General features: G+C 39.0%; 1 protein-coding gene across 7 annotated transcripts; it reads right to left on the reverse strand.

Annotated features, from left to right (window-relative positions):
* Positions 1-26,049, reverse strand: LOC108968998 (CTP synthase). 7 transcript variants are annotated; one of them, XM_018933432.1, is made up of 5 exons: positions 6,092-11,871; positions 5,760-5,999; positions 5,468-5,682; positions 5,142-5,291; positions 3,576-4,895 (listed from the first exon to the last, which is right to left on the reverse strand). In XM_018933432.1, the coding sequence occupies exons 1-5, from the start codon at positions 6,109-6,111 to the stop codon at positions 3,880-3,882; spliced, it is 1,641 nt and encodes a 546-aa protein (XP_018788977.1). In that variant the 5' UTR covers positions 6,112-11,871; the 3' UTR covers positions 3,576-3,879. The 7 variants fall into 7 exon arrangements, with proteins under 7 accessions (XP_018788976.1, XP_018788977.1, XP_018788978.1 ...); XM_018933431.1 differs by lacking the exons at positions 3,576-4,895; positions 5,142-5,291; positions 5,468-5,682; positions 5,760-5,999; positions 6,092-11,871 and adding exons at positions 1-2,460; positions 2,598-3,099; positions 3,169-3,339; positions 25,477-26,049; XM_018933433.1 differs by lacking the exons at positions 5,760-5,999; positions 6,092-11,871 and adding an exon at positions 11,929-14,171.
* Between the last annotated feature and the right edge of the window lie 1,418 nt (positions 26,050-27,467).

A 27,467-nucleotide genomic window follows, 5' to 3' on the forward strand; every position in this document is an offset into this window, starting at 1 on the left:
TTTCGTTTCCTTCGTTGACCTTCATTTTATTTCAGATTCTTTTATAGACACAGGACTAAAATATATTTTAATACAAAAATGTTTAAGTACAAAATCAATTAGTCTTCAAATTGGGCGCCAATTACTTCTCCGAATGCGCGAATAATTCCATCAGAGTAAAAACTAATTTATTTTGCAACTGTACTTACGCTACCGATTATTTTAACTTATATTATTAATAACCTAGTGTCATAGGTTTAATTATAATTCCGAATTACAATTCAATGTGGATTTCTTAGAAAAAGTAACGAGATTTTCATAAATGAGCCAATCTTATAGCAAATTCAATTCAGGTTCTAGTTACTTGCCTTATTTAGGCACAGGGGAAGCATACTAATTTTTTTAGTAAAAAAAAACTAAAAACTGGCACACTTTTAACATATATAATTCTTATAATCTAACAATATGCTCTATTACAAGATTTACAGATTATGAAAGCAAATATAATTTAATTAGATCTTACACTATAAAAAATCGTAAGTAAAAAATTATATATTTCATTGGTCGCGACCTTACGGCCTAACTATGTCTGTAGTTTGAAAGCAGAAGCAAGAAAGCAAGAAAATACAATTAATTAGTTTCTGAACTCAACTCTAACTTTCGAATACTGCCTAGAATGCAACAATTTTTGTATTAAAGTATAAAAACTTTTTACTTATAAAAGAACTGAGGAAATAATCTATCCTGAATATTAATCCAATGTTAGACCGTAAGGACTTTGCCAAATTGAATTCATTTTTGTATAATAATATTAACGATGCTACAGCAATAAAATATTTCAATTTGAAATCTAAAAAATAATTATACATAGTTAAGTTAGCGATAACATTGTTGTGGAATTGTTACACGCCTCACTCACAGTATTCAAAATGTATTAGCAGTATTCAAAAAGAAATGTGCTTACATATCTACAAGTGTTATTGTTTTTTTATTATGTTTGCTGGTGTGAGTGCTTCTGATGGCGGTGAATGAATGGTGCATCTGTTGAAGGCCAGCGCAGCCTATTCTAAAAGAGCGAGCGAGTGAGTGGGTAGGTAGGTAAAAGTATTTTCAAACATTGGCTCGCCACCATGCACACCCACCAGTACCACAGAATAAATGGACACTCGCAAATTTTTTTGCGGAGCTAAATGTTTAATTGAAAACTGCTAATACCAAAAAAGAGAATGTGAGCATTTTTGAAAAAGTGTAACACACATAAGCAACTGAAGATAAACTAATAAAATTAACATTTTTGAAATATTTTACTAATTAAATTATCTCTATCTAACCATTTCTTATATATTATGGAAAACCGCTTCTACATATGTTTAACGCAAGTTGCCATTACTGCTAAACCCATTGGTAGCTCCAGTAGGCGTATTAGCTTTAGGATCTCCATTCAGCTGTTTTTCCTCCGATGCTATCCCTTTGCCATTTGGTTTTGCATCCTTAGCGCGTCCATTTGGCAGACGTACGGGAGTTGACGGCGATAAATATCCATTCAATTGCAATGGCTTCACAGCATTCACGAGTTTTTCGCACTCCTCGGCCGAGAGCTCTTCATCAGATGATGCATCGGAGAGCTGACGTGGAGACAAACGGCATCCACGTGCCAAATAGTTACCCAGCCGCTTCTTCGAAGCTAATATTAGCCCCAGAAATGGTGGTGATGGCTTAAGCGGCCGTGACAAGTATTCGGGATGATATTGTGTGGCAACGAAATAAGGATGATCACGCAACTCAATAACCTCCATGCGACGTTTTTCATCATCATATCCAACAAAACGCATGCCATGTTCCTCTAACGTAGGAACATATTTTGGATTTACTTCGTAGCGATGTCGATGGCGTTCATCAATCGTTTTTGGGTTGCCATAGAGCATTTTTATAATGCTTTTCTCATCCGAAAAAGTGGTTCTACGTTTACCTAAACGCATCGTGCCACCCATTTGACCAGTGTGATGTTCGGGCATATCAATAACAAGTGGATTGCCGACCTTGGGATCGATTTCCGTAGTGTTTGCGTCCTTTAGGCCCAGCACATTTCGTGCAAACTCAATAACAGCCGCTTGCAGACCTAAACAAATGCCCAGCATAGGCTTCTGTTTTTCGCGACACCAATTGCATGCAACTATTTTGCCTTCCATGCCACGTGAACCAAATCCACCTGGCACAACTACGCCATCGCTATCGCAAAGCTGCATCCAAGCCTCATGATATTTAGTAGGGTCTTTGTCACGCGTACCGGTCTCCAGGTGGCAAGCTTCAATGAATCTCAAGTTTAACTTAAATCCAGCAGCAAGTGAGGCATGTTGGAGTGCCTTCACCACGGATGCATACGAATCTTCTAAACGCGTATATTTACCCACAATGGCAATATTCACTTCCTCGCGGAGAATCTCAGAGCGGCGTGCAAGGTCCTTCCATTGCTGCAGGCATCTGTAATTCCAAAAAATATTGTAAAGCAATATTATATACCAACGAAATGGTTAGTAACTCAACATTGGAAATTTGTAGTCACTATAGGCGCAACAATAATCTACATTTAATATCTAACATGGTACTCATTTACTTACTTCTCACGCTTTACTGACTCAATATTCAGCTGCAGACGGTCATTGAGGAACTCTATAACTCCGTTCTGTTCCATTAATAATGGTACATGGTATATGGAGCTAAGATCATGAATGCATATAACCTGATCTGGCGCTACATGACAAAAATTACTAATTTTTTCCTTCACTTCGAGACCGATTGGTTTCTCCGACCGACAAACTATTAAATCAGGGCTCAAACCAAAACCACGCAACTCACGTACAGAACTTTGTGTTGGTTTTGTTTTCGGTTCACCAGTGGAACGTGGTGAGGGTACAAGTGAGACGTGCGCTACACAGAAATTTTCACGTTTTACGCGAAATTGAAATTGGCGAAAAGCTTCCACGAAAGGCATACCCTCAATGTCACCGATTGTGCCACCCAATTCTATAATACATACTTGCGGCTGTGAGTCGCCTTGTACTGGCCGTTGAGACACGCGTTCTACCCACTCTTGGATGGCGTCGGTAATATGTGGAACAACTAGAAATGCAATTTAATAATTATTAAATTTATGAATGAATACCTTATATAAAAACTGTGAATAATTACCTTGTACAGTTTTGCCCAAATATTCACCAGTACGTTCTTTCTCAATAACTTTCTGATAAATCTTACCAGTTGTTATATTATTGTCGCGATGCAAAGTTATATCCAAAAATCGCTCATAATTGCCCAAATCCAAGTCGACCTCACCGCCATCATCCAGGACATACACCTCACCTGGGAGGAAAAAAGAAAATATTAATTTAAAAAAAATTATTAGAGTACATTTGAGGTTTAGATAAATATTAGTTGCATGTATGTATCATCGAATCCATATTGACAGCATCGTAAAATACTTCTTCCTCCACCAAAACTCTCTTTCATTTCATCATATTTTAGTCAGCACTTACCTCACCAAAAGACCTTCAACTACTGTTCGATATTCAACGTGTGAAAATATTTAATAACCCACATTTCTTTGCACAAATTCATGTTTTATTTCTGGCTTAAGCAAATAACGTTCGAAAACGTTAATACTAGATTTTTAGATTGAGCTCCCCATGGTGGGGATGCCACACATTGTAGAATTATCTGTTTTTGTATGTATGTAGGTACACTTACAACTAAGTAATACATCCAAGTATTCATATATGTATATATACAGTCTTATATAGTGAGCTTTAAAGTTACAAAACTAAAAAGAAAGAAGTCGTCTTCACAATTTTCAATTAAATGAGCAACTAATTCTGTTATGACTATAAACAACAACGCTACGGTTTATTTGGTTTCTTCCAAATCCTCTTTGTAGAGTTCCTTGAATATTAACTTTTGAATTTTGGTGCGAATGCGCAGCTTCTGTGCCGCTGTCAGCTGCTTCATATATGGATGCAAACTCAGCAGGTAATGATAATCGTCATCCTCTGGCACAATCGGCGCAGTATTGTCCATCGTTGATGAACCATTAAAATTGCTATCCTCCGACAAACGCGGACGTTTCAACTTTAGAGCCGGTATTAAACCATTCGCATATGAGTGCTTGGTGAAATTCAAGTGTTCGTGGCTGCCGTGTAAACAACTGCTGCTGCCATTTAAAGAGAACTCATCGCGCTCATTATTTAGTGCTGCGGCCACAGCTGTGGTAAGTGCGGATGCGGCGGCTGTTGTTGTAGGGGGTGGATGGTGTGCTTTATTGTACAGTGGGGGCGGTGAAACAGAGCGTTTTTTGTGTTGTTGTGTCGCGGCTGCCATCGAATTGGTCGTCACACTTGCTGCGCTGACTATACTGGAGTTGGGTGTTGAGGGTGGTGTAATGGAGGTGGTTGTTTGTGCAATGGTGGTAATTATGTTGCCCATGCAAGCGCTCAGCAAAGAGGGCGAGCTGCCGTTGCTAGTCAACAAGGTGTTGTTGCAATTTTTATTCACGCTATTATTATTATTGTTAGCTTCCATGGATTTCTTGGACAAATCTTGTGCCTCCTTCTCGTCGTCATCATCTAAAAGGTGTGCAGCTCGTAGTAGTACGCCAGCGTTTTTTAGAATTGAGCGGGCATCCTCGGTTTTTATGGAAGTCACAGTTTGTGTATGAGCAGCTGGTGGCGTTGGTATTGCCACGTCATCATCATCCTCATCAGCATCGTCCTCATCGAACTCTTCATCACTGTCCTGCATGCGACGTATGAGCCCATTGGTGAGGTCAGGTTCAACCACAGTCTTCTCACAATCTTGACTTTGTTGCGTAAAGTAGTAAGACTGATCCGGCTCACTTTTGGGCATGCGATGACGCATATGATCAGCTGTAAAAGCGAATTACTTTTGAGTGTGCACTAAAAATGAGTTAAAGGCGAAAACAGAGAAGCAGCAATAAACAGTAAGCTTATGTGGATACAGGTGTTGTTCACAACCAAAAGTTTTATATTGCAAGAAATTTAAAAATAAATAAGAAAATTCCACATTTTACTGTTCAACTGCTTAACACTATCCTCTGTTGTTATCACAAAACAAGTCAATTCAATCAATTTGAAATTATTTTAAAAACTCACTCAAAAACAGCAAAGCATAATAGTGTAGCCATTTCGATTCAAATGTGGCGGGTTCCACTAGGAAATCACCTTGTTCCGAGCGTGGAATGCGTTTATATTCTACACGAAAATTATCACGCAAACCCTTCCATTTAGCCTTGAGCACCACTTCTATAGCAGCGAACCGGTAATTGCAGAAGCCACACGAGATGTGAAAGAACGCACAACGTGAAACAAACAAAATACAAGCAAATCAGCGACGAAAGAAACTAAGTAAGTCCAAAGTCAAAAACCAAAACAAGCATAGAAAAATGTGCTTATTCGGCAAATAGTAACCAAATACTCACTGGGCAATTTATGTGCGCTAGACAACTCATCCCACATTTGTTCTAGAAATGCTTTGTTGCAATGAAAATTACGATTCCAAATGGCAGGCCGTTCTTGAACGTCGCGTATAAATTGTTCAACGTTCAGGACGATTGTAGACTTCTTTGGTGCCATGAGTAAAGGGCCGTTTTGTGACGCCAGTTTTAAACGTTGATTCGTTTTGCACTTCGTTACCCTACAATCCAAGTAAATCGAAAGTTAAGCTTTATACTAACAAGTTGGCTGAGACGCGCGCGTCGATTCGTTTATTACTGCTGACTGATTGAAACGTTCATTTCCGACTGATTGCTGAGCTGCCTAACTGCCTCTCTGAACGGCCAGTTAGCTAGAAGGCTGGATGGTACAACGGCATATAGGATCGATGGAGTGGGGTAGAACAATATGCATAAGTGAACAGTGAACAGTGAGCGTGTGAGCGCAGCGACGTCAATGATGAACAACAACCACGAAGAATATGACTGCTGCCTGCTAACTACATCCCGGCCGCAAGCACTGCGCTCGAATTGAAAGCAAAATGTCGGCAGCGATTTTTCAAAAACAAAATCAAGTGGGAAAATAATAAAATCAAACAAAACCTTACCAACCTGCGAATAGCGCAACGCATGAAAGAAGGACCGTATACAAGCAAGACAAAGTAGCAGTAAACGCTGCCGACGACCAGACAGGCACACACAAGCCGACAATAAAAAGGCGAAATGCTGATGAAAGCGGCAGGGGAGCCAAAGCCGCTTAGGTCGCTGAATCGCTAACTGTCTGCCGGTTGGACAGACGTGCACCGCCAAACGGAGGTTTTGCCAAGCAAAGCGAATTATATCGGCTGGCCACACAGTCCTACAGTCAGACGGTTAGCGAGCGAAGGCAACACTTAGCTGTAGATTGGTGTATGGCAAATAGCACGATAGTGCGAACGACAAGCGTACACACATAATGACACCCTTCTTGTACGTTTCCCTACATAAATACGTATGTACATACGTAAGCGCTATATGTGTGCATGTTGACACACAACGAAAAATTGGAGTACCAGCCGCCGGGTCGCGAAGAGCAAAAAAGAAACGGTGAATCGGACGTCGGAACTGAGGACGGCGATAATGATGATGGCGTTTGCTGCGCGCAGAGCGCTAAGTAAGCAAAGTGACTGCGACGACGATAACGACGCCTAGTTGCGCGCCAAAGAACAGATGCAGCTGGCGAATAATTTGACACGTTCATCGCGATGTAGGCGACGACAGTGAATGTGTTGAATAAGGAGGCGAAGGCGAGATGAAAGAAGCCACAACAAAAGCGCACGACACGCTTCAATGCAGAGAATCGACAAGGCCTAAAACGAACATGTGAATGGCTTAACGGGGGGTAGTAAGGGGAATTTGAACAGGACAACGATTGACTGTTGGGTGGACCACTTTTGCAAAAGTAATTTCATACTACAACACGGCACACAAAATTCTGCAAAGATTTATGTATGCATATGTATGTACTATACATACATGCATAAGTATATACTTACTATATGCTGTTATTCATACTAACATAAACCATCTGAAAAGCGCCAAATAACTTAAAACGCTTAGGTAAATTGGCACAAGATACTCGCCAAATTAAACACAAATTTATTAAAAAAAAAACAACAACTCCTTGAATATGTCGCTTGCATATCAGCGAATGCAGATGGCAAGGCAAAGTGGACCAATTGGAAGCATTTTTGGCACAAAATTTGGCTCAACAAACCGTCAGAGTTTACAATTTACATGAGATATACTATTACTAAATAAGAGGTGCGTTGTAAATCATTGATATTTGATATACGGGGGATGGAAAAAGAAGGTATAAACACTGATTTTTTTTTCAATACACCCAAAATATTTGTTATATTGCATCATGTCCAGTAATCGCCACGCAGTTGCTAAGAAAATCGCGCATCACAAATGAAGTTCATGCTTTTTGCCAAGGATATGGAGCGATGGCGGGAGTCAGATTGAACTCAGAACTTGTTATTAGTTGTTTTATTAATTTATACCAAGTTTGCATTAAATTCAGATATTATTACAAATAAGATAGCTATTATACCAAAAATATAATACATATGTATGTATATTTTCCTACATGTTTAAAGATGATGCGCTTGTATTTTCGATGAAAGGGAAGAAATTATTTATAATTAAACTTTTCGGTTATAATTATAAATTTTTGTCTTTATACATACATATGTTCACAAAAACAAAACATCATACTGTGAAAGTAAACTTTACGTAAAAGTGTTCTGCGCGGTCAAATTATAATATTATATAAAAGGCATAATTTTGAATTGTTGTTTGGAGTTGCATACCAGCTTTATATATGTAAATACTGTAGTCATATTGCATAGATACCCTGCTTGGTAGTATCTAAATCAGTAGTATTATTTTTACTTTCGATTTCTAGACAATGTGCCAGCGGACGCCAAGAATAGCGTCTGGACGAACGCAGTAGTCAACCTTAGCGAATATTACGCATTTCTGAGCGTAGAACTGTTCTAGGTAAATATGTAAGTTTCTATAGTGTGCAGATGAAAGCACTTAAGATGTGTAGGAAAGGCCATATCACCTTCCATTACCTTAACATGCAAGTGCGCATATACATATATATGTGCATATGCCGTTAGAAGACCATATCCAATGGGACTGGAGAAGTCAGGAGGGTGCCGAATAAAAAAAGCAATACCAATCCCCATTCTTCAAAAATATTATACATACAGTACATATATGAATGTACATACATATGTATGTCCACAAGCATCAAATGTATGTATGTATGTATATAAGACTGGATATGCCGACACCCGCAGCTGTACAATTTACTCGCTTGCTGGAGACAAGCAATGCCGCCAACAACGAACACATCATCGTTGCCATACATACTGGTGATACTAAAAGCAATATTAGTACCGTAACTACCACAAACGCACCAGCCTTCACTGCCCCTCGAAAACACAGAAAACAACACCAAGGCTAGCGAAGCGTCAAAGCCAATGCAGCATAGTGAAGGTGAATGGTCTCCCGTTATTGGCGACGAAGGCTTCAAACAGCAGTAATTGCAGCTGTCGCGTTCCTGCGCCCCAACAACACAGATATATTCAAGTTAGCTAGTCGATCGAAGCGCCGCATGTGTCTGCGCTCAGGCCTCCATCCATTGCTTCATCCATCTACAGATGCAAGTATGTGTGTATGAATATACACAGTCCTATCCGAAGTTAGCGTTATGCGTTGCACGCGCTTTTTGACCGTTGTTGCTTTTGTTATGCTGTCGTTATTGCTTTTGTTGGGATCCGTGTATACCGTTGATGGGTTTTGCTGTCGTTAGTCGTTGCTGAGTTTATGTGCCGTTTCTGACTGTTTGCTGCTGACTCAGTTACCACTATTTCGCGCTCCTTTCCTACTGTCACTTTTGTTGCTTACATGATGTTGTACGTAACATAGCTGTTGTTGTTGGTCTTCGCCGTGGTGGTGAAGTATCTTTGTCGTATTCCACACTCCATAAGCGATTCGCAAATTTTCCATGCCCTTTTGCAATATTTTCTACCCCACCTCACGTCGCGACCCTGAAAACGGCCGACACCACAACCGCCGACACCACCATCAACACACTTCCGTCTACCGCGCTACACTTTGCTTTCCTTCAATTTCCTTTGCTTTTTCGGTCTGTCCACGCAAAGTCGCGGCGTCAGTTTGGCACTTTGTTTGGTAGCTTTGCGAATGATGAAGGCGGCGTTGATCGCGTGTGTTGTCGCTGGCGCTGGCGGCTGTACGTGCCGTGAACAAAAGTTCACTTCGACTGCCAGATTGCCGTTGTCGTTAATATTATGTTATTATTGTTGTTGTCGTTGTTGTTCTCGTCGTCGCCATCACCTTCGTCTTCGTCGCTGCCGATGTCGTTTTTATTGTTATTGTTTATTTTTTGTGACTTTTATTTCTCGCGCTATAGCGACAGCAGGAAATACCTCGCCGCTTTCACACTCGTTCGCATCCAAACACATAACAACAGCAACAACGGCGCACACGCTGTCGCTTCGCCTTTATGGCGGCTCAACAAGCAAATGGATATGTGCAAAAGCACTAGCGCGCAAAACTCAAAAGCGAAAATAAGCTGAAAACGCAGAGCATAGAAAAAGTTGAAAAAAAAAATTAAAGCAGAAATGCCGCAGTCTGGCACCGGAGGCGCATACTGAAATCAAACCAAAGTAAATTACTCCCGGCATGACGCAGCCACACAGTGAAGTATCAAAGGTACATGCATACACAACACACGCATTTCTCGAAGGCTTGCTGTGTACCGTATGTATAGCTGTGAAGTTGTGTAGAAAAGTGTGGGAGCTTGCGATAAGACTGAGCAAACTGAAAGGAAACCAGAAGGTTGCGACGCACAGGTAATTCGCGGCCAAGCAAGTACACGTTGGCAAGCGTTCATTTGGGCATTCACAGCGGAATGTACTAACAAAAACAACCAGAATGGCGTCGTCATCGGCTGTGACCAAATGCCCAGCAAGTAATAGGTATTGCGTCGCAATGCCGACAAAAAGCTAAGCAGGTTCTTTCTACCCAACATTTCATCAACTAAAGAGCATAAACAAATTAAAATAAAAGAAAAAACCACACTAACACCGCAGCGCATATCGACGCACACAACAACGTCAAAGGAAGCGCTATAAAATTTTACAAACTTGCAACAGTTGCAAATTAGAGATCTGTGCCATCTTAAGTAAAAATAAAAGAATAAACATGTTCGAAAAAATATCTAGAAAGACGATTGAACGGATATTAAAAGATGTTGCACTTATAAACATTCGCTCCAAAACTATTGTATATAGTTATGTACATATGTATATATATATATTATTATTTATTAATCATCACTCCACAGTACCGTGAGTGAGGGTCATTCAAAATTTGCTCAACCCGCAATAAAATATAACGTATTTTATCGTGGACTTAATAGAAATTAAATTTTGGCATTCGAATTCTTTTTGTAAGATACTTAGTTTGTATAACTCTTTCAAAAATTTAAGGATTTAAATTTGATATTCAACCTCACTCTTTATTCCAGTTGAATAAAATTTGTTAGGAGAAAATCCCTATTTTGAGAACTTTATTACGCGAGGGTTCAGCTACTGGTTGGAGATTTTGAACGACCGGAATCACTCAACTATTCACTTTTATAAACGTTCTTAGTACTTAAGAAAAAGTAATCCACCAATAAAAAATAGGAGAAATTGAGATTTGTTTTTGATGGGATCTACTCGTAATAAGACGACTTAACGACGGATAATTAGATTACAAGTGCTGAACAATGTTACCGACCTCATAAGTTTTATTTACACATGCATACATATGAATATATGTATATGTATTAGATTCTACTGCTTTCTCAAAGCCTCTTGTAGCACTTACTGTGAATATTAACTATCTCCATTAAATCGAAATTATGAGGTCAGTAAACTTATTTTAGAGAATTGTTTGTGTTCCGACAATTGTAGGTTCTATTAATTAGAACGGACCCAGCTTGTCGTTCGGTAGCTTCCTATAAAATATTTGTGAAATGTTTTTATTTCTTCTTTTTTCACAACCACTAGGCCTCTACTGGGCTGTTAAAGGTCCATCTGATTATGTTGGATCGTAATAGATTTCTTTTGATCTAAGTTATTTCTTGGCAACAGGAGGCTTTGTTATCCTTAAAATTTTGAAATATGAAATCAACCGAACCAACACAAATCCATATGTAAGTATGTATGTGCGTATGAATAATAAGAGCGAAAATTGCTGTAAAGTAATCATAGAAACAATATTGTGGCAAGTGCATGCCAACTGAAGAGCCCAGGGGGAGGTGCAGTTAAACAAACGTAGTAATCAACGGCACCGCCATGTAACAATACAATAGGCAGGAAAGATACATGCATATATTTAAATATATATGTATAAATGTATACATGCGGTTCCAGCATATAGTTTATACATATGTATATACTGCCGTGGTATGATATATGGTGAAAGGAAGTCGGGCTACCAAGCAGACAGGGAGGTGGCCGTTGCGCGTGCACGCGTTGGTGGCGGTTATGCAGGCGTCGCATGAAATATAAAATCAATAAAACACACGCGCGCAGCACACAAAAGCAAAAGGACCCGTCAGTACCACGAGCTACTGGCAAAAAGTAGTAGCCCTTGCTACAACATCACTACGTGCTGATTACGATGATAAAAGTGTCGGCGACGGGTGACAGCATGACTTTGGAACAGGTGATGGTGCGCGAACCGTGGGTGTACATGGTGGGGACGCGCAACGCCTCAATCAAGTCAGCTAACTAACGAATCAGTACGCAAGCAAATAACTGGCTAACAACCAATGAATATATTCCTATGAATTCCAGTTGGACTCGGAACGATGTAGCAACGTTAACGATGGTGACACGCTCACACGCGCAAACACACACAGAACACAAAATAGACTTGAATTGCGCGTCCACGTCGCGTTATCACGTGTTAAAATATACACACTTCCACTGCTGATTGCAGTCGGCTCACAACTGAATTGAAAATTCAGCTGAGCAGAGTCACACACCAGCCAGCCAGCCAGCCAGCAAGGCAGCCAACACATTCGACCATGCGGCTGCAGGCAGAAAGTCAGCGAGGCAGTTGGGCAGGCGTTGAATTAGCAGCAAACAGCAAGCAGTAGCGTGTGGAAGCACATTTGTGAAACGCAAACGCTTTTGCCTCCTCCTTGCACGCCAGCAACAGCACCAACGCTACCAACGTCAGCTCCAGCCAGACAGTCAACAGCCGCCATAAGGCTACGTCGCCACCAGAACCAAACCTTGCGCCTGCCTGACGATGACGACAATGATGATGATGATGACGACGCAGACGAGAGAGGTGAAGCCCGCGGCGCGACATGTTGAGAAGGGTAGACGCGAATGGCGTGTATTTGCGCGCTTTGAACGCTAGGCTTGTGCGGCTAGTGAGCATACAATTTGGGCTTTTCAAATGGAGCGCATACCACTCATATACATATACATACATACATATGTACATCGACAACGGTGCCAACAACAATGACGAGCATAACAAAACAACAAAACCGCAGCACACGGCTCACCGCGGATTGCACACAGCAACACAGTACCAGCCGCAACGGTGCGGCGTTTGTTGTTATTTTTGTTTTAGTTACTGCCATTACACTGCTGCTGCTGCTGCTACTGCTCACAACGCCACGATAATGATGACGCTAACGCAATGAGGATGGATGGCTGTTGACTGGCTGTTTGGCTCCACGGAATAGAGTGCGGGGTGATTGCCGAGACAAAAGTTGACGCAGCACAACAACAGCAACTAGTCAAAGAGGGGACGCTGCTGACTGACTGGCACAGCGCGCGGCTGTTCGCCAGACCAAACAAGGCCGAGCCGTGAGGGGTAGAACTCGGCCACCGTGTGCGCGCACACTGAAATTCGCCAAGCGCAAATTTCAAAAGCGAATGAAATGGAAGCAAAACAAAGTGAAAACAAGCAACCGCCAGCAATGGAGGCTCAGCATAAAAAATCGAAAAAACAAGCAGTTGGCGCGACGACACAGCACGCTCCGGCTCGATGGCTGGCTAGCTGGTTGCATGGCTCGTCGGTTGGTTGGCTGACAAAATCATTCCAAATGACGGTTGGCAGGCTGGCACTGGCGAGCGAAAAATAAACTCAACAAAGCAAAAAAGAAATTAGTGCCGCAGCAGCGCACTACCGCAACGCAATAGCAGACAAAAACAAAAACAAAAAAACTAAAAGCTCCCAATGGAAACGAAAAAAATCAGCAAACAAAGTGAGCGGACAGGCAAGTAAAAAATGCTAGAGCAAGAGTGTGCGTCTTTGAGTGGCGCTGTGGCAGGGTAGGTGCGCACCAATGTGGCGAAAAAGTGAAGCAAAAAGAGTAAAAGGTAAAAACACAAATGCAATGAAGTGACAAAAAAGTCAAAGACAAAGAAAAACGCGGGAGACAGCAAAATTAAAACGCTTTGGCGACTGTTGGGCAGCTAACTGCCGGTGTTGGCAATCACCAGCAAGCGCAGTAGTGGCGTTTTTCGTGACGTTATCGACATACACACCCATTCAAACAGCACAGAATTTATGTGCGATCCAACGGAACGACAAAGAAGAAGCACGCAAAAGGAAATTACTACGACGTCGCCGCCAATAGCGAGGTGATGGCGACGAATCAACGCGAAAATTGCCCAGCAAGCCGACTGTCCATTAGGCAAATAAGAAATAAAAGTAAAAAGAGCAACGCAACGACCTAACTGAATGGTTGACTGCCTAGCTGGCTCGCTGGCTTGGTGGCCTACCGACTGGTTCATTGGCGGCGCAAGCAAGCGACGACTTCAATGGCACATTATTCTTATTTGCCAATAAGCGACTGAATGTAAATAAGAGTGGCGGTGTATGCACATCTATGTGCGAATGTCTGTATGCATATGTGTACAAATGCCATATATGTATGTATTTAATGACTAGCACGCAAGCAGGAGAGCAGTGGCGGCTACTTGAGCAGCGTTCGCAATGGTGCGGCAATTGGTGATGATGACAATGACGATGGTAAATAACGCTTGGCAACGCGCAACAGCAGAAATACCAACAACGTGAAGCGAACGAACAATAACCAGCATTAAAACTGCTGTGGCAGCGACGGCTGGCCAAGCTTGTTGGCAAAGCCATCTCAAAGCAACAGAGCGGCAACGCGGCACGTATTTTCGCCAGCGCAAGCAGTCAGCCGAAGGAAGTTGTGTGCAATGTGCATACGCGAGGGGTTTGGATGACGTGCATATGAAAGAGTAGCAAGCAAAAGCGCTGTGAAAAAGGAAAACAGAAACGCGAAAAGCTTTTCGCAGTCAAAAATGGAGGAGGGGAACAACACATGACCGCATGGGCACATGACGAACAGGCAGACGGATAAGCAGAATGTGGGGAACGGCTGCCGCAGCCACGGCGTGCAAATTACGGTTGACGACGGCACACCAATAATCACAGCAACACAAATGGCCTCGTTGTTCCGAGCAGGGTGATCTAAGCTAAGGCTGCGTTGGCCGAGGGAAACAAGGGTTGAGACGCAATTACTGAAGCCTAACCGCACAGAAATGTTGTTCCTGACTATGGCGGCTATAGCTGAGACTGGTGGTGGCTAGTATCGTTCTGGCCGCAACGTTGCCAAATGGTTGACAGTAAAAATGCGTTGAGTTTTGCTGTTGAGCAGAAAAACGGGGCGCATAAAATCGCAAAACGTAATTCAGTTTCTTTCTATTTTTGTAATTTTTATGATTATTATGTTTTTTTTTTACTTAAACATTCCCTTTTTGCACACATACAGCTGCGAGCAGTGAAATAGTAGTGGGTGTTTTACATACCTATGAGTTAGGCAAAATTCTAAACAATTTTAACATCAATTGAAACGGAAAAGTTTATCATATTTCCTTGGCTACGTTTATTAATATAAATATTTTTATTTGAATGGGTGTAAGATATATTTATCCACAAAGTTGTGTTTATATATGAAATTTGATGGGAGCAGTAAAATAGTAGTAAAGTAATAAATTTTTGTTTCTTTTAAACTGAAGGATTTTTGTAAGTTCCATCTATACGAGATATTAGTACTTGGTAGCATGGCCATGATTTTTAATAACAGCAATATAACGCCTCTTCATAGAATCTACGAGACTCTGGCATCTTTTTAGTGGTATGTTCTACCATGCTTGCTGCACTACGGTCCACAACTCATTGTTGTTTTTTTGTTTGTCATTCCATACGGCTTTCTTAACGTCTGCCCATAGGTTTTCAATGGGATTGAGATCAGGGGATTGAGCTGGCCAATCCATGACGTCAATTCCATTGACCCGAAACCACTCCTTTGCCACCCTACTGGTATGCTTCGGGTCATTATTCTGCTGAAGTATCCTTTTCAGCGGGATGTCCTCTTCAGCAAATGGTATCATAATAGCCTGCATTATATCCACGAATTTGTGTCGGTCCGTTATGCTAGCAATCTTGTGAATTGGGACTGCACAAAAAAATTGGGCCTGTAAGAAAAACACACCAAACCATGAAATTCAAACCGCCAAGCTTCATAGTTTTTGTGCTGAATCTGGGGTGTACTCTCTATTAAGGGAGCGTCTTAGATACTGAAGGGACCCTTTACCGCCGTATAGAATAACTTTCGACACGTCTGTCCACAAGATGTTGTAGAAGTCTTCTCACTGTATGAACACCGTAGGCCAGGTTCAGTTCATTCCGAATCTCCATAGCTGACATTCTAGGTCGAGTCTTGGCCCATCTTACAACTATTGGTGTAAAATTCTCGGAAAGAATCCATATTGCGCCCCTTTTTTGAGTTGTTGTGGCTTAACACCCTACAATTCTTTCCACTCCCTTGTAGGATTTACGTTGGATTGAATACATTCTCGTTTTTCGTCACTGCAGTGCTTCCCGCGGCCTAAAAACAGTGCAAAGTCATATTTTTTTTTGCTTTTTGCATTGAATAATTATTAAAAGATCTGGAAACTTACTTTTTGTTTGATAAAATTAAATTTTTTTTATTAAAAATTATCTGTTTGCAATCATCTCATCGTTCACTAATATTCTATTGCTCGCTCATAAAAACAGATATCCCAATAAAATTGGCTTTAAAAAAGTAACGGCAAGTAATTCACAATTATTGTTGTATATAACAGGGCCGTTATACTTCAGAGAATATAACTAAAATAATGATCGGCAATATCATAAAAGAAGCAAAACTCTCTTGGCTAATAGGCACTACTATTTCAATGCTCGCAACTGTACATATGTACATATGTTACAGCTGACATTCTCGCACAACACAATCGACAGCAGCCAAACGCGCTACTGATAAACCTGTGGGGGGGTATATAGCGAAAGCGTATTACACACGACCATGGCATATGAATGTATGTATGTATGTATGCATTGAAATGCACACACGCAATATTAAAACAGCGCTCGCAGCAGAAGCCAACCAGCCATTAAGCTGTCTCTTATACACATCTAGATGTGTATAAGAGACAGACACACGACCATGGCATATGAATGTATGTATGTATGTATGCATTGAAATGCACACACGCAATATTAAAACAGCGCTCGCAGCAGAAGCCAACCAGCCATTAAGAGCGAAACGAAGCAAAAATGCTATAGTTGTGGGGCATGATGAAGTAGATGGAGTGACCGGTCAGCCTGTCACTGGATGAAAGTAGGATCCGATGGGTGTTGTTTTTATTGTAATCGCACATTGTATATTACTGACTAGCAACGTGATGATGGTGATGGTGATTACGATGATGAAGTAGCAGCACACAACCGCCTGACGAACGGCAAAATGAATCGTGAAGCCAGACACGCGGCATATGACGAACTGATACATAAACATACATATATATATACATATATACAAATAACACATGCCAATATATTGCAGCTTGTATGCCCATAAAATTAATAGCTCTCCGAGGAGCGTGCACATGGGTCAGTGCAAGGTAGAGGGCGATTTGACTAGTGTCCGCTTTTCGGCAAACCGACTGCAGATACGAGCCGTTATATTCGGTAAACGCGTAACACTCGCGCAAAACGCCAACGGTTGCGGTTGGGCAGATAGGAAACTCAACTACGTGTATTGGGACGTTGTTGCGAATGCAGATGATATTGCGAACGGAAGTGGGCGAGTTGAAGAGTGTGTTGTTTTCCACCATAATGAAGTATGACAGATTTGCATAACTTGAGTAAATACAATCAGAGTCAAAAGAAAGTGTACAACACTTGTTTATTCCATTACTTGTTTTATATATGTTTTTACTTAGTAATATAATTTAACAATTTATATTTGTATAATGACATTTAATACTCTTCAAAAGGACAATGATTCTAACCACACTCCGAAAATTGTTAAAGAATGGATGCTTTATCGCATTTATCACATATCCATGCAATTGGATCACCTCATATTCACCGGACCTCAATCCCATCGCGCATTTATTGGATCACGATCAAACTAGAAAAAAAAACGATCAGCAGGAAGGACATGGCATACAATTTTATCGGAAGTAACAGGAAATCTCAATTCTCTAATTAACACACAAGTACTTAAATATGTTTCCATCACTTCTTTTTCTTTTGTACACTTTCTTTTGACCCCAGAAATATGAAGTATTTTAAGTTTTCTGTTCTTAACTTTTGTTGTTGTAAGAATTCTGTGTTTCTTTTTCCATAAACTTAAACAAAACAAGCCAGTGTCGTTCACTTTCTTTTGACGCAGACGGAACATACGTATATACATACGAGGTGTGTTCAAAAAGTATTGCAAATTTTGAATTTTCGCGGTTACGTATGTATATTCCAACTTCGAAGTTTTTGTGGCGTTATGTTGGTACTCATGTCTCTCACTTATGCCGACAAGCTCGGCCATTTTGAATGTTCATTTAATTGTTGACAGCTGCTTTGCTTGCACATGTTTTGGATCGTCTTCGATTTTTACCTATTCAAAAAAATGGATCAAAGAACCTGTATCAAATTTGTGTGAAAAACGAAATTAAGTGCRCGGATGCATTCCGAATGTTGACTGTGGCATACAGAGAAGCTACCTTGGACCGAAGCAACGTTTATCGGTGGTACAAAATGTTCTCAGAAGGCCGAGAAGATGTGACAAAAATTGGCTTTTGCACCACGATAACGCCCCTGCTCACACATCGTTGCTTGTGCGCGACTTTTTGGCCAAAAACAACACACTAATGATGCCGCAGCCACCGTATTCCCCAGATCTGGCCCCCTGTGACTTTTTCTTGTTCAATAAACGCGACTAGCAGCAACATCGAAATTCTTCATCGTGCGCAATCAAAAATTCTTCGTACAATCACCGGAGCACCGTGGTATATCCGAAACGAGAACATCCAACGCGACTTAAGAATTCCAGACGTACGAACTGAAATAGAGCACCGAAGCGCAAAATATGCATTGAAACTATCGGTTCACCCAAACCAACTAGCAAGAACGTTATTGCGTTTGAACAGGAGCTCAAGATTACGTAGAAACGACTTACCTTCCCAGACGTAATATATTCTAGGCCCAGTTTAAAAAAAAAAAAATTAAGTGAGTAGTTTAAGATTCGCAAATTTATTGTTAGGCTCTTAAGTAGGGTAGAGTGTATAATATCTCATGGGAATTACTTTGAAAGGGACAAAATAGATATTCATGAATAAATAAATAATTTTTGAAAAACCCAAAATCCGCGATACTTTTTCAACACAGCTCGAATGTACATATTGTACTGGATTACTCGATGAATTATCTTCTTTGAAACTTTACCTTGAGTTCAATCACGGCATTGCTAAATAAAATTCCAAATTTATTGGATTCTTTATTTCTAATTCAAACAACTAAACGCTTTATTACTCGTTATTCGAGTTTACAACTTCTTACTCCAGCTCTACTAAGCAACACTCTAACTCGAATTGTGTTTATGCCACTCTAACACTCTGGCAACTGCGACTTTCACTGTCTGGTTGATTTTAACACTTTATCATCTTTTCTGTTTTGTTCTAGCATTCGTGTTCGTCACACTGTACTCAACCTTATAGCAGAAACAGCGAGCAACACAAAACCGTAGCCCGAATCAGCTGATACGACATATCTTATGAGAGCGCAATGTACAGATGCGGGCAAATAATTAACAACCAGGAATAAAGGGATGTATAACTTATTCCAGTGTGAGCGCACTGCAAAATTACCTTTTTTTATAACATTTTCTATTATGGCCAGATTAGACAAAATAATAATTTTTGGGCATTTAAATTACAACAAACAACATTTATTGCGAATAAAAATTACTATGTAGTGGTTATTTATTATATGGAGAAACTATTTATAAAGTATATTAGAACAAATGACTTTTGACCTTTAAATACCCAATAGAAGGATTTAAGCTTGTTAGCTCTCAATGATTAAATGTTTTTAATAATTTTCCATTGAAAATAATACTATGATGGTTCAAATTACAAAACGTTTCATCAAATACCTTTAAGTCTCACAAATTTATTTAATTTTCATTGTTTAACATTTTTTATAAGTGGTCTTCAACGATGCAACATATCCCTCCGTTTACATATTTTTTTGGTAAGATTTCAATCTGGCCATCGCTCGTTTTCAATTACTAAACGCCAAAACCTACTGAACTCGATTAGCTGTCAAAGTTGTTTTTACGTTTAGCAATTACTCTCTCCCTTCCAGTGAGAGAGGAGTTGGACATCTCTTTATCTTTGTTAACAACGCTAGAAGGAAAAATCCAAATCGGTTGATATTTGCATTTCCGAAAAAAAAATATATCTATATGTCTTAAAGAAAAATTGTGCATATTTAGTTATTGTAAATTAGCCTTTTTATTTTAATAAAAGAGCTTTTATAAAATAAAAGCATTTTACGACTTCAAAGTCAAAACTACTAAAAACGCTTTCTTTTTTTTTTTGGAAAAATTATTTTATTTCGGGTTTAAAGTTAATATTTGGTTGCAAACCCATTACTGTCAATCACGGCTTCAAATCTAAGAGGCATTGACTCCACTAAACTTTGGAAAGGCGCCCTTTGGAATATTATTCTATTAACCTTTTCGTATAATTCCTGGAAATTTCCAACATTTATGGGAACGAACTCTTTTTTTCAAATGTGTCTAAAGATTTTCGATTAGGATTAAGTCCGGGATGTATGAATGTCAGTCTAATAGAGGCACCATGTTTACCTGAAATCATTACCAACCTCGCGCAGTATGTTTCAAGTTGTTATCTTGCTGATAAACTCACGTTACGGACATATAGTCATCAGCATATGGTTTCATTGAAAAATTAAACTCTTTTGCTGTCCAATGGCGGTATTTGTTTGCAAACTCTAAGCGGCTTCTTCGATTGCCTTCAGAGAGTAATGGCTCCTTCCTTGAAACTCTTCAAAAGAGTCCTGACTAGCGTAGTCGTCTTTTTACGGTGTCTACAGGTAATGCATTTAGGTTTTCTCCAAAAACAGCAACTCGAATTTGATTTGCCGTCATGCGGGGTTCCTTTTTGACTCGCGGATAATTAACTTGCCCTCCAAATGAGTAGATTTCCGACATCTCTTCTTTCTTAAAATTTATTTTGTCATTTTATTATTGTTGAAATACCTGCCTGCATAAATTTAAAGCCAACCGCTTGAAGAAAATCAGGGTCTTTGCAATGTCTCCGTCTCCGTAATATGTATTTCCCATCCTTGGACATCTGGGCAATAACAGCCCAAGTGTCCTTATCACAAGAATTTTGCTTACTGATTTTTATTCTCTAAAATTATTTAATTTCTTAATAGTAAGATATTTCAATAAAAATATGATGATTTAGTTATCTAAACACAACCAATTTCTCAGAAATCTTAAACATTCAACACACGTTGCTAATTGTATACACGATCATTTTACTCACTATTTCATAAAAGACCTCAACTATTTCAGAATATCGGGATTAAAAAAAAAAAATTACGTCTAAATCTGACCATAATGCTTCCGTTAGTTATCGACGTGCGTTCCTTCCGTATTGACAACGTAGTTGTTCTGTCTTGATCATATTTGAACAATGTTGTCAAGTTTAAGAATATTTCAAATATCCACGTTACGGACAGTAGTAGCGGTGGTGAGCTTTCATCGGTCACTGACTGAAACATAAGTCTAAGCGTCCTGATTGGACATATTGGCGGTATGAAATACTACCAGCAACTCTAGATGAAGTACCTTCAATTTATCGTGGTATGGTTCTTTCCAACTTCATTGTGACTTTATTTAAGTTAGTGTAATATACATATGTATATAATGATACTCAATATCTACTAAGAAATAATTGGCTTGTCGTATTTTGTTTACTTTTCTCGCTCATAATTTTGTTGCGTTGTCTCACCGCAAACGTAATCCGAATCAACTGATGCGTCCTATTTTATGAGAACGCAATTAAATGATTAGCCAATACCGATTCTACCTCCCGCTTTACCGTAAGTTACCGTAGAATTTCCCACGATTTTGATTTTTCCCATAGAAACGAGGCTGATTGCTGTCTCAAAACGTAGTTGCCAGTCTCGATATACTGTACTAATTATAAAAAATTTTTTCAATATGTTCGAAATATTTTTAAACAAACTCAAAATCAAAGTCGAATGCTATTGTTTATAAATATATAAACCTGTTATATATGCGTATTGAGCAATGGCAACGTTGTTCAAATGCAAACAAAAGAGAACATCTGATTTCAACGTTGCTACTACGAGCTCAACTTTTGACAAATTTTGTTCACTACGGGCAGTAACTAAGAAAGGCCGGAGCGGAATTCGCTGTTTCTGCTATAACACTCACCACCGCTTTTACCGTCCGCAACTTGGGATATCCGCGAAAACAAGTGGGCTGATTGTCTCAATATATTATAATTAGATTAACTTAAATATATTTTAAATATTCTTTAACTAACTGAAAATCACAGTCGGATATTATTATTTATAAATTGGTAAAGTATTTTTATACTCTAGCAACATGTTTAAAGTACATATGTATCTCCTAAACCACTAAAGCTACACTAATGAAATCGTGAGGTCACACCGCTCACTCCCCATATAACGGTACCTGCTTTTTGGTGACATCACGTATCTTAGGACCCGACCGACCCTTTTCGACTAAATTTAGTACGTAACATTTTCTTACATTCCTATGTCACAGTGCGATAATGGGATAAATTTGTACTAATAATTGCTTTAAAGTGTCCCACCAAAAATTTCTTAAATTCAACCAAAATTGTTCAAGCTCCTAGGTATATGTGGACCCTTCGACCGAAAATATCGGTAAACGTGTGAGAATACAATTTCAATTTAGAGAGAATTCTTTCCTGACAATATTAGAAATGGGTTGGATCGAGTAAGTACTTCCCTGAGCTCTATGTACCTAATATATGTATATTTGAGTTATTTTAATAAAAATTATTAATTGAGTAAAACATAACATCCTTGTAAATTACTGAAATTTTTGTGGATATACCCGTACATGGACGGTAGAAGCAATGGCGAGTGTTCATTTACATCAGTGGTCGGCATGAGAGGATCTGTCACTGTGTTGGTGAGCACGAAAAAAAAAGTAGCCCAGTGAGAAATTGGAATTAAAATTAAGCAAGTTTTGTAAGCAAAATTATAAAATAAATTATTGTGCAATAAAATTTTAAAATTAAATATGTTTTCACTACGTTGGAGCAGAAATATATGAAAATATTCAATAAAACTAAAAGCTATATATAAATAAACGATTATTCAAATCTCAGAGCAAATAATGAACAGATAAATAAGAAGTTCTGCAGTTTCTCGAAATGAAGGGAATAATTTATATATGTAGTATAAATATAGCTTCAACTAATTGTTTAATGTTATATCGTTAATACATTTATCTATATCAATCTTTTTATGAGAATTTCTTATTAAAATAATATTTTTTAAATGGGTTGAAGAAGTTTTATTGCATTGTTTAGAAAAAATAAATTTTAAATCTGAATGTTGCTGGCTCCATTGTATAAACTAGTGGTCAGCATTTCTTAGCAAAATTTTGCAAACTAACTTCATGTGCGGAACGCAATGCTCGCGACAGACTGCAGCAGCACGACAGTGAACTAAAAACGGCGTTGTGAATCCTATTACAAGAACGTTTGTGAGAGGGGCAGCAACATAACAATGGCCGGCATGTACACAAAACAACGCACAACAATTTCGTTGTGGCCATACTAATACCTTGTACTTCAATGAAATTTTAATATTTTGTTCAAAGTGAAATTTTTAAGCAAAAWATAAGTAAATAGGTAAATTTATTTGTTTTAAATCAATTGTTATTATAAATGATGTAACAGAGCTATTTTATGCTTTTATTTGTAAAATAACATCAGGTTTGTTAGAGCTTTGAGTAATATTACATTTTACATATTAGTGGCATCACCACTCGGGGGATGGGGTCATGTGTAGAAGTTCACGCCAGTGAGGAAAGTCTCTGATCGCCATTCACTTGGGAATGGCCAGAAACGATTCTTTTACATATGACTCAARCAGCTCACGACTTCCGGTCTTTGACCAAGTATCCTCTGGGTAGCCTAAGAACATCCGTTCGAAGGCGAGCTAAAGTGAGAAGGCGAAATATTCCCTACATAGGGTTGTGCGCTGGGGTTGGGACCCGCCACGTAAAAAACACCCCAACAGCCTCGGATGAGAGACCCCCCTTTTGATGACGAGTCGTAGATAATTTCGTCTATCTTGGAACCAGCGTAAACACCACCAATAATGTCAGCCTGGAAATCCAACGCAGGATAACTCTTGCCAACAGGTGTTACTTCGGACTGAATAGGCAATTGAGAAGCAAAGTCCTCTCTCGACAAACAAAAACCAAACTCTATAAGTCACTCATAATTCCCGTCCTCCTATATGGTGCAGAGGCTTGGACGATGACAACAACAGATGAGTCGGCGTTGCGAGTTTTCGAGAGAAAAGTTCTGCGAAAGATTTATGGTCCTTTGCGCGTTGACCACGGCGAATATCGCATTCGATGGAACGATGAGCTGTACGAGATATACGACGACATTGACATAGTTCAGCGGATTAAAAGACAGCGGCTACGCTGGCTAGGTCATGTTGTCCGGATGGACGAAAACACTCCAGCTCTGAAAGTATTCGACGCAGTACCCGCCGGGGGAAGCAGAGGAAGAGGAAGACCTCCACTCCGTTGGAAGGACCAAGTGGAGAAGGACCTGGCTACGCTTGGAATATCCAATTGGCGCCACGTAGCGAAAAGAAGAAACGACTGGCGCGCTGTTGTTAACTCGGCTATAATCGCGTAAGCGGTGTCTACGCCAATTAAGAAGAAGAAGAAGCATCACCACTCTACCTCATCTCTCTATCTTCCATTCTACTGTCAACTCTACTGTCGTCCTACTGTCGTTGGTAAATATAAAAATATATTGAAGTCAGCGAGAGCGGCAACTGTCGGTCTGCAGTCGTGTAGTCGTGCAGCTGTCAAAATAGGTCTGTCCTTAAGGACGTGTGACTTTTAATATTTGACATATGTCGTTTGCAGTCTGTCGCGAGCGTTGTGTTCAGCATATGACGCGCGACGTTCGCCAATGCAGAATGTGTATGTACTTTTCTTATTGTGTGAACAAAAATATTGAACAAAAGTTAAACGTTGAATAGAAGTTATTTTAGTTCAATTTAATATAAAATAAATGGGTAGAAACAAATTACTTAATTGCTTTTGGCTCTAAAAAATTCAAATATAGATGAAAAATTCATTAAAAATCGGAGCAACACGCGTTTTAAATTGTTGAAATTTTGAACTTGAAATGCAAATATCTCAAATATCAAAAGTCAGCGGCAACAATAAATCTTAATATGGAGAACCTTCTCTATCCGTATATACCCTAAATTCTATTCTAAAATTTAAGCCATTCTTTTAATAAACGAGGCCGCTTGTGAAGTGGACAAACCGGGGTGATCATAATTCATTCGCGTCGAACTCCTTTCAACACGCAGAAAATTTAAGTGCTGTGGTTAATTCCTCAAAAGATTCTTGAAGGGTTGTCCAATTATTTAAAACGAAAGTTATATTTTTTAATAAGTGCATGTAATTACATTGAAATGTTTTTGCTTTTTTCTTTAGTAGCGATATTTACCACGTGTGCAGTAGTGAACATTTAACTCAACAAATGGTGCCAAATTGGGAATTTATAAATGGCAACAGAAAGAAGCTAAAATGTACGCAAAAATATTTTGTACGCTTGCCAATTCACATGCATATGTACTACTTATGTACATACATACATATGTTGACGTATTGAAAACCTCATATATAAATAAAATATGTAATTGAAGTATGGAATTCTATTACTTACCGTGCTCATAAGGTGAAAATGTTCCTGCATCTATATTGATGTATGGATCTATTTTAATTGACGTTACATTAAGACCACATGATTTTAACAAGGTTCCAAAGGATGATGCGATAACACCTTTACCGACACCACTGATAACACCACCAGTTACTAAAATGTATTTCATCTTTTTAAAAGTAGCAAGTTTCCACTTTCTGAACGAAAAAGTAAAAAAGGCGCACTAGAATTGTTTTTCTATATTTTTCGATAAATACACTTGACAACTGCGATGATGTTTTCTAGCCAAGCAAGCATGTGGTCATAAAATTTGCAGTGATTTTTTTATGTCAGCCGGTTAATGATATCCACTTCGTTTTTACCACTTACGTAGTTTTTGTCAAATTTACAGCACCAACATCAAAACAATAAACAATTAATTGCGTATTTCAGAAACTTTTATTAGAAATATACCACATGCTTTAATAGAAATTCTTGCACACAATACAAATAGAACATGCTAAAATCGTGTTACCAGGAGTGTAAAGAGAATACATGTACAGAAGGTCCAACTACGGATAAGTGTGTGAATTGTCAAAAGCTAGCATAATGCTATGAGCGAATTGACATATTGAAACGTGTTTCAGAAAAGTAACATATTGTTTCACCACGGTTTGCCTGGAAGGTGAAATTTTAACAATGGCGCCTGAACAGGGCTGAGCATGAATGAAAAAGCAGAGAATATTAATAAATAGAAAAGGCAAAATGTTAAACCAAATCTTTTTGAGTACTAATTTGTATTTGTAGTTTTCAAATGAGGGAACATCGAAAAATATAACTTCGAAAACAAAAATACACCACAGTATGAGCAAAAGGGGGAAGAGGCTATAAAAACACAACGACTGATCTGAACAGAATTATCGATTGGCGTGACTATGATATGACAAAAAAGTCATAATGTATATTACAAACAATCTGTTCAATTAAAACGGGGGATTATTAGTAAAAAACGCTTAATAAAACAAGCATTTTGTATAGGTATATTTGTACAGTGAGTCAATTAGTTTTAGCTCACCTTGGATTTGAATCAATTTAACTTTTGAGTTAGCTATTAATCTCTGTTCAAATAAAGTTTATTTGATATATACAAAAACTAAAAATAACAAATTCATATACTAAGTAGGAACAGGATAGGAAAATTGTAATAAAAAGGTGAAAAATACAATTTTAAGAAGCTTAATAATTTGTTGGAACTCCCTTGGCTTTTGCGACTGATTGTAAACGGATTGGAATTGGATATAAGTACCAAATATGCTCTATCGGATTAAGATCCGGCGATTGTGGTAGTGTTTTTATTTTGCTTGCTGTTATAAATTATCCTTTCTTGCACCAAATATGCAGTGTGCTTAGGATCATTGCATTGCTGAAAAAACTGTCATTGCTTTTCTTTTAATCCTAATTTAATTACGCTGAAAAGTAAATTATCTTTTAAAGGTTCAAAAAACAAACATATGATTTTCTCATCTTTAAAAACTAAATTACGTTGAATTTCGATTCATCGCTGAATATGACATTTTTCCATAAGGTTCAAGATTGGTTAGGTGGGTTTTAACGAAATCCATCCTCTTCTTCTGGTGAAAAATATGAGGCTTGCGTCGAGATACACGACCATGGTAACCGGCTTTATGTATGGTATTTCGGACTAAATGTTTTTCCAAGTTGTTCCTGAATTTTTTTTCATTTAATTTTACTGCTGAAAATTATGGTTCTTGAGTCAATGCCCCAACAATACATCGCTCCTCCCGTCCTAAAAATTTGTTTGGCCTCCCAGATCTGTTATACCTTTTTAGTTTGCCACTCTTTATGTAGTGGTTTATTTGTTCAATCCCGCATCCGGTTTTTTTGTTTGTAAATGTACCCTTCATAGGGTGGTGTGCTGGGTTTGGGACCCGCCACGTAATAAAACACTCGCAGTGAATAGTTATAACAAGCCTCGGATGAGAGACCCCCCTTTT

This window comes from Bactrocera latifrons, unplaced genomic scaffold, assembly GCF_001853355.1.
Source record: "Bactrocera latifrons isolate USDA-ARS-PBARC rearing strain unplaced genomic scaffold, ASM185335v1 scaffold_236, whole genome shotgun sequence".
In the NCBI taxonomy this organism is placed as follows: Eukaryota; Metazoa; Arthropoda; class Insecta; order Diptera; family Tephritidae; genus Bactrocera; species Bactrocera latifrons.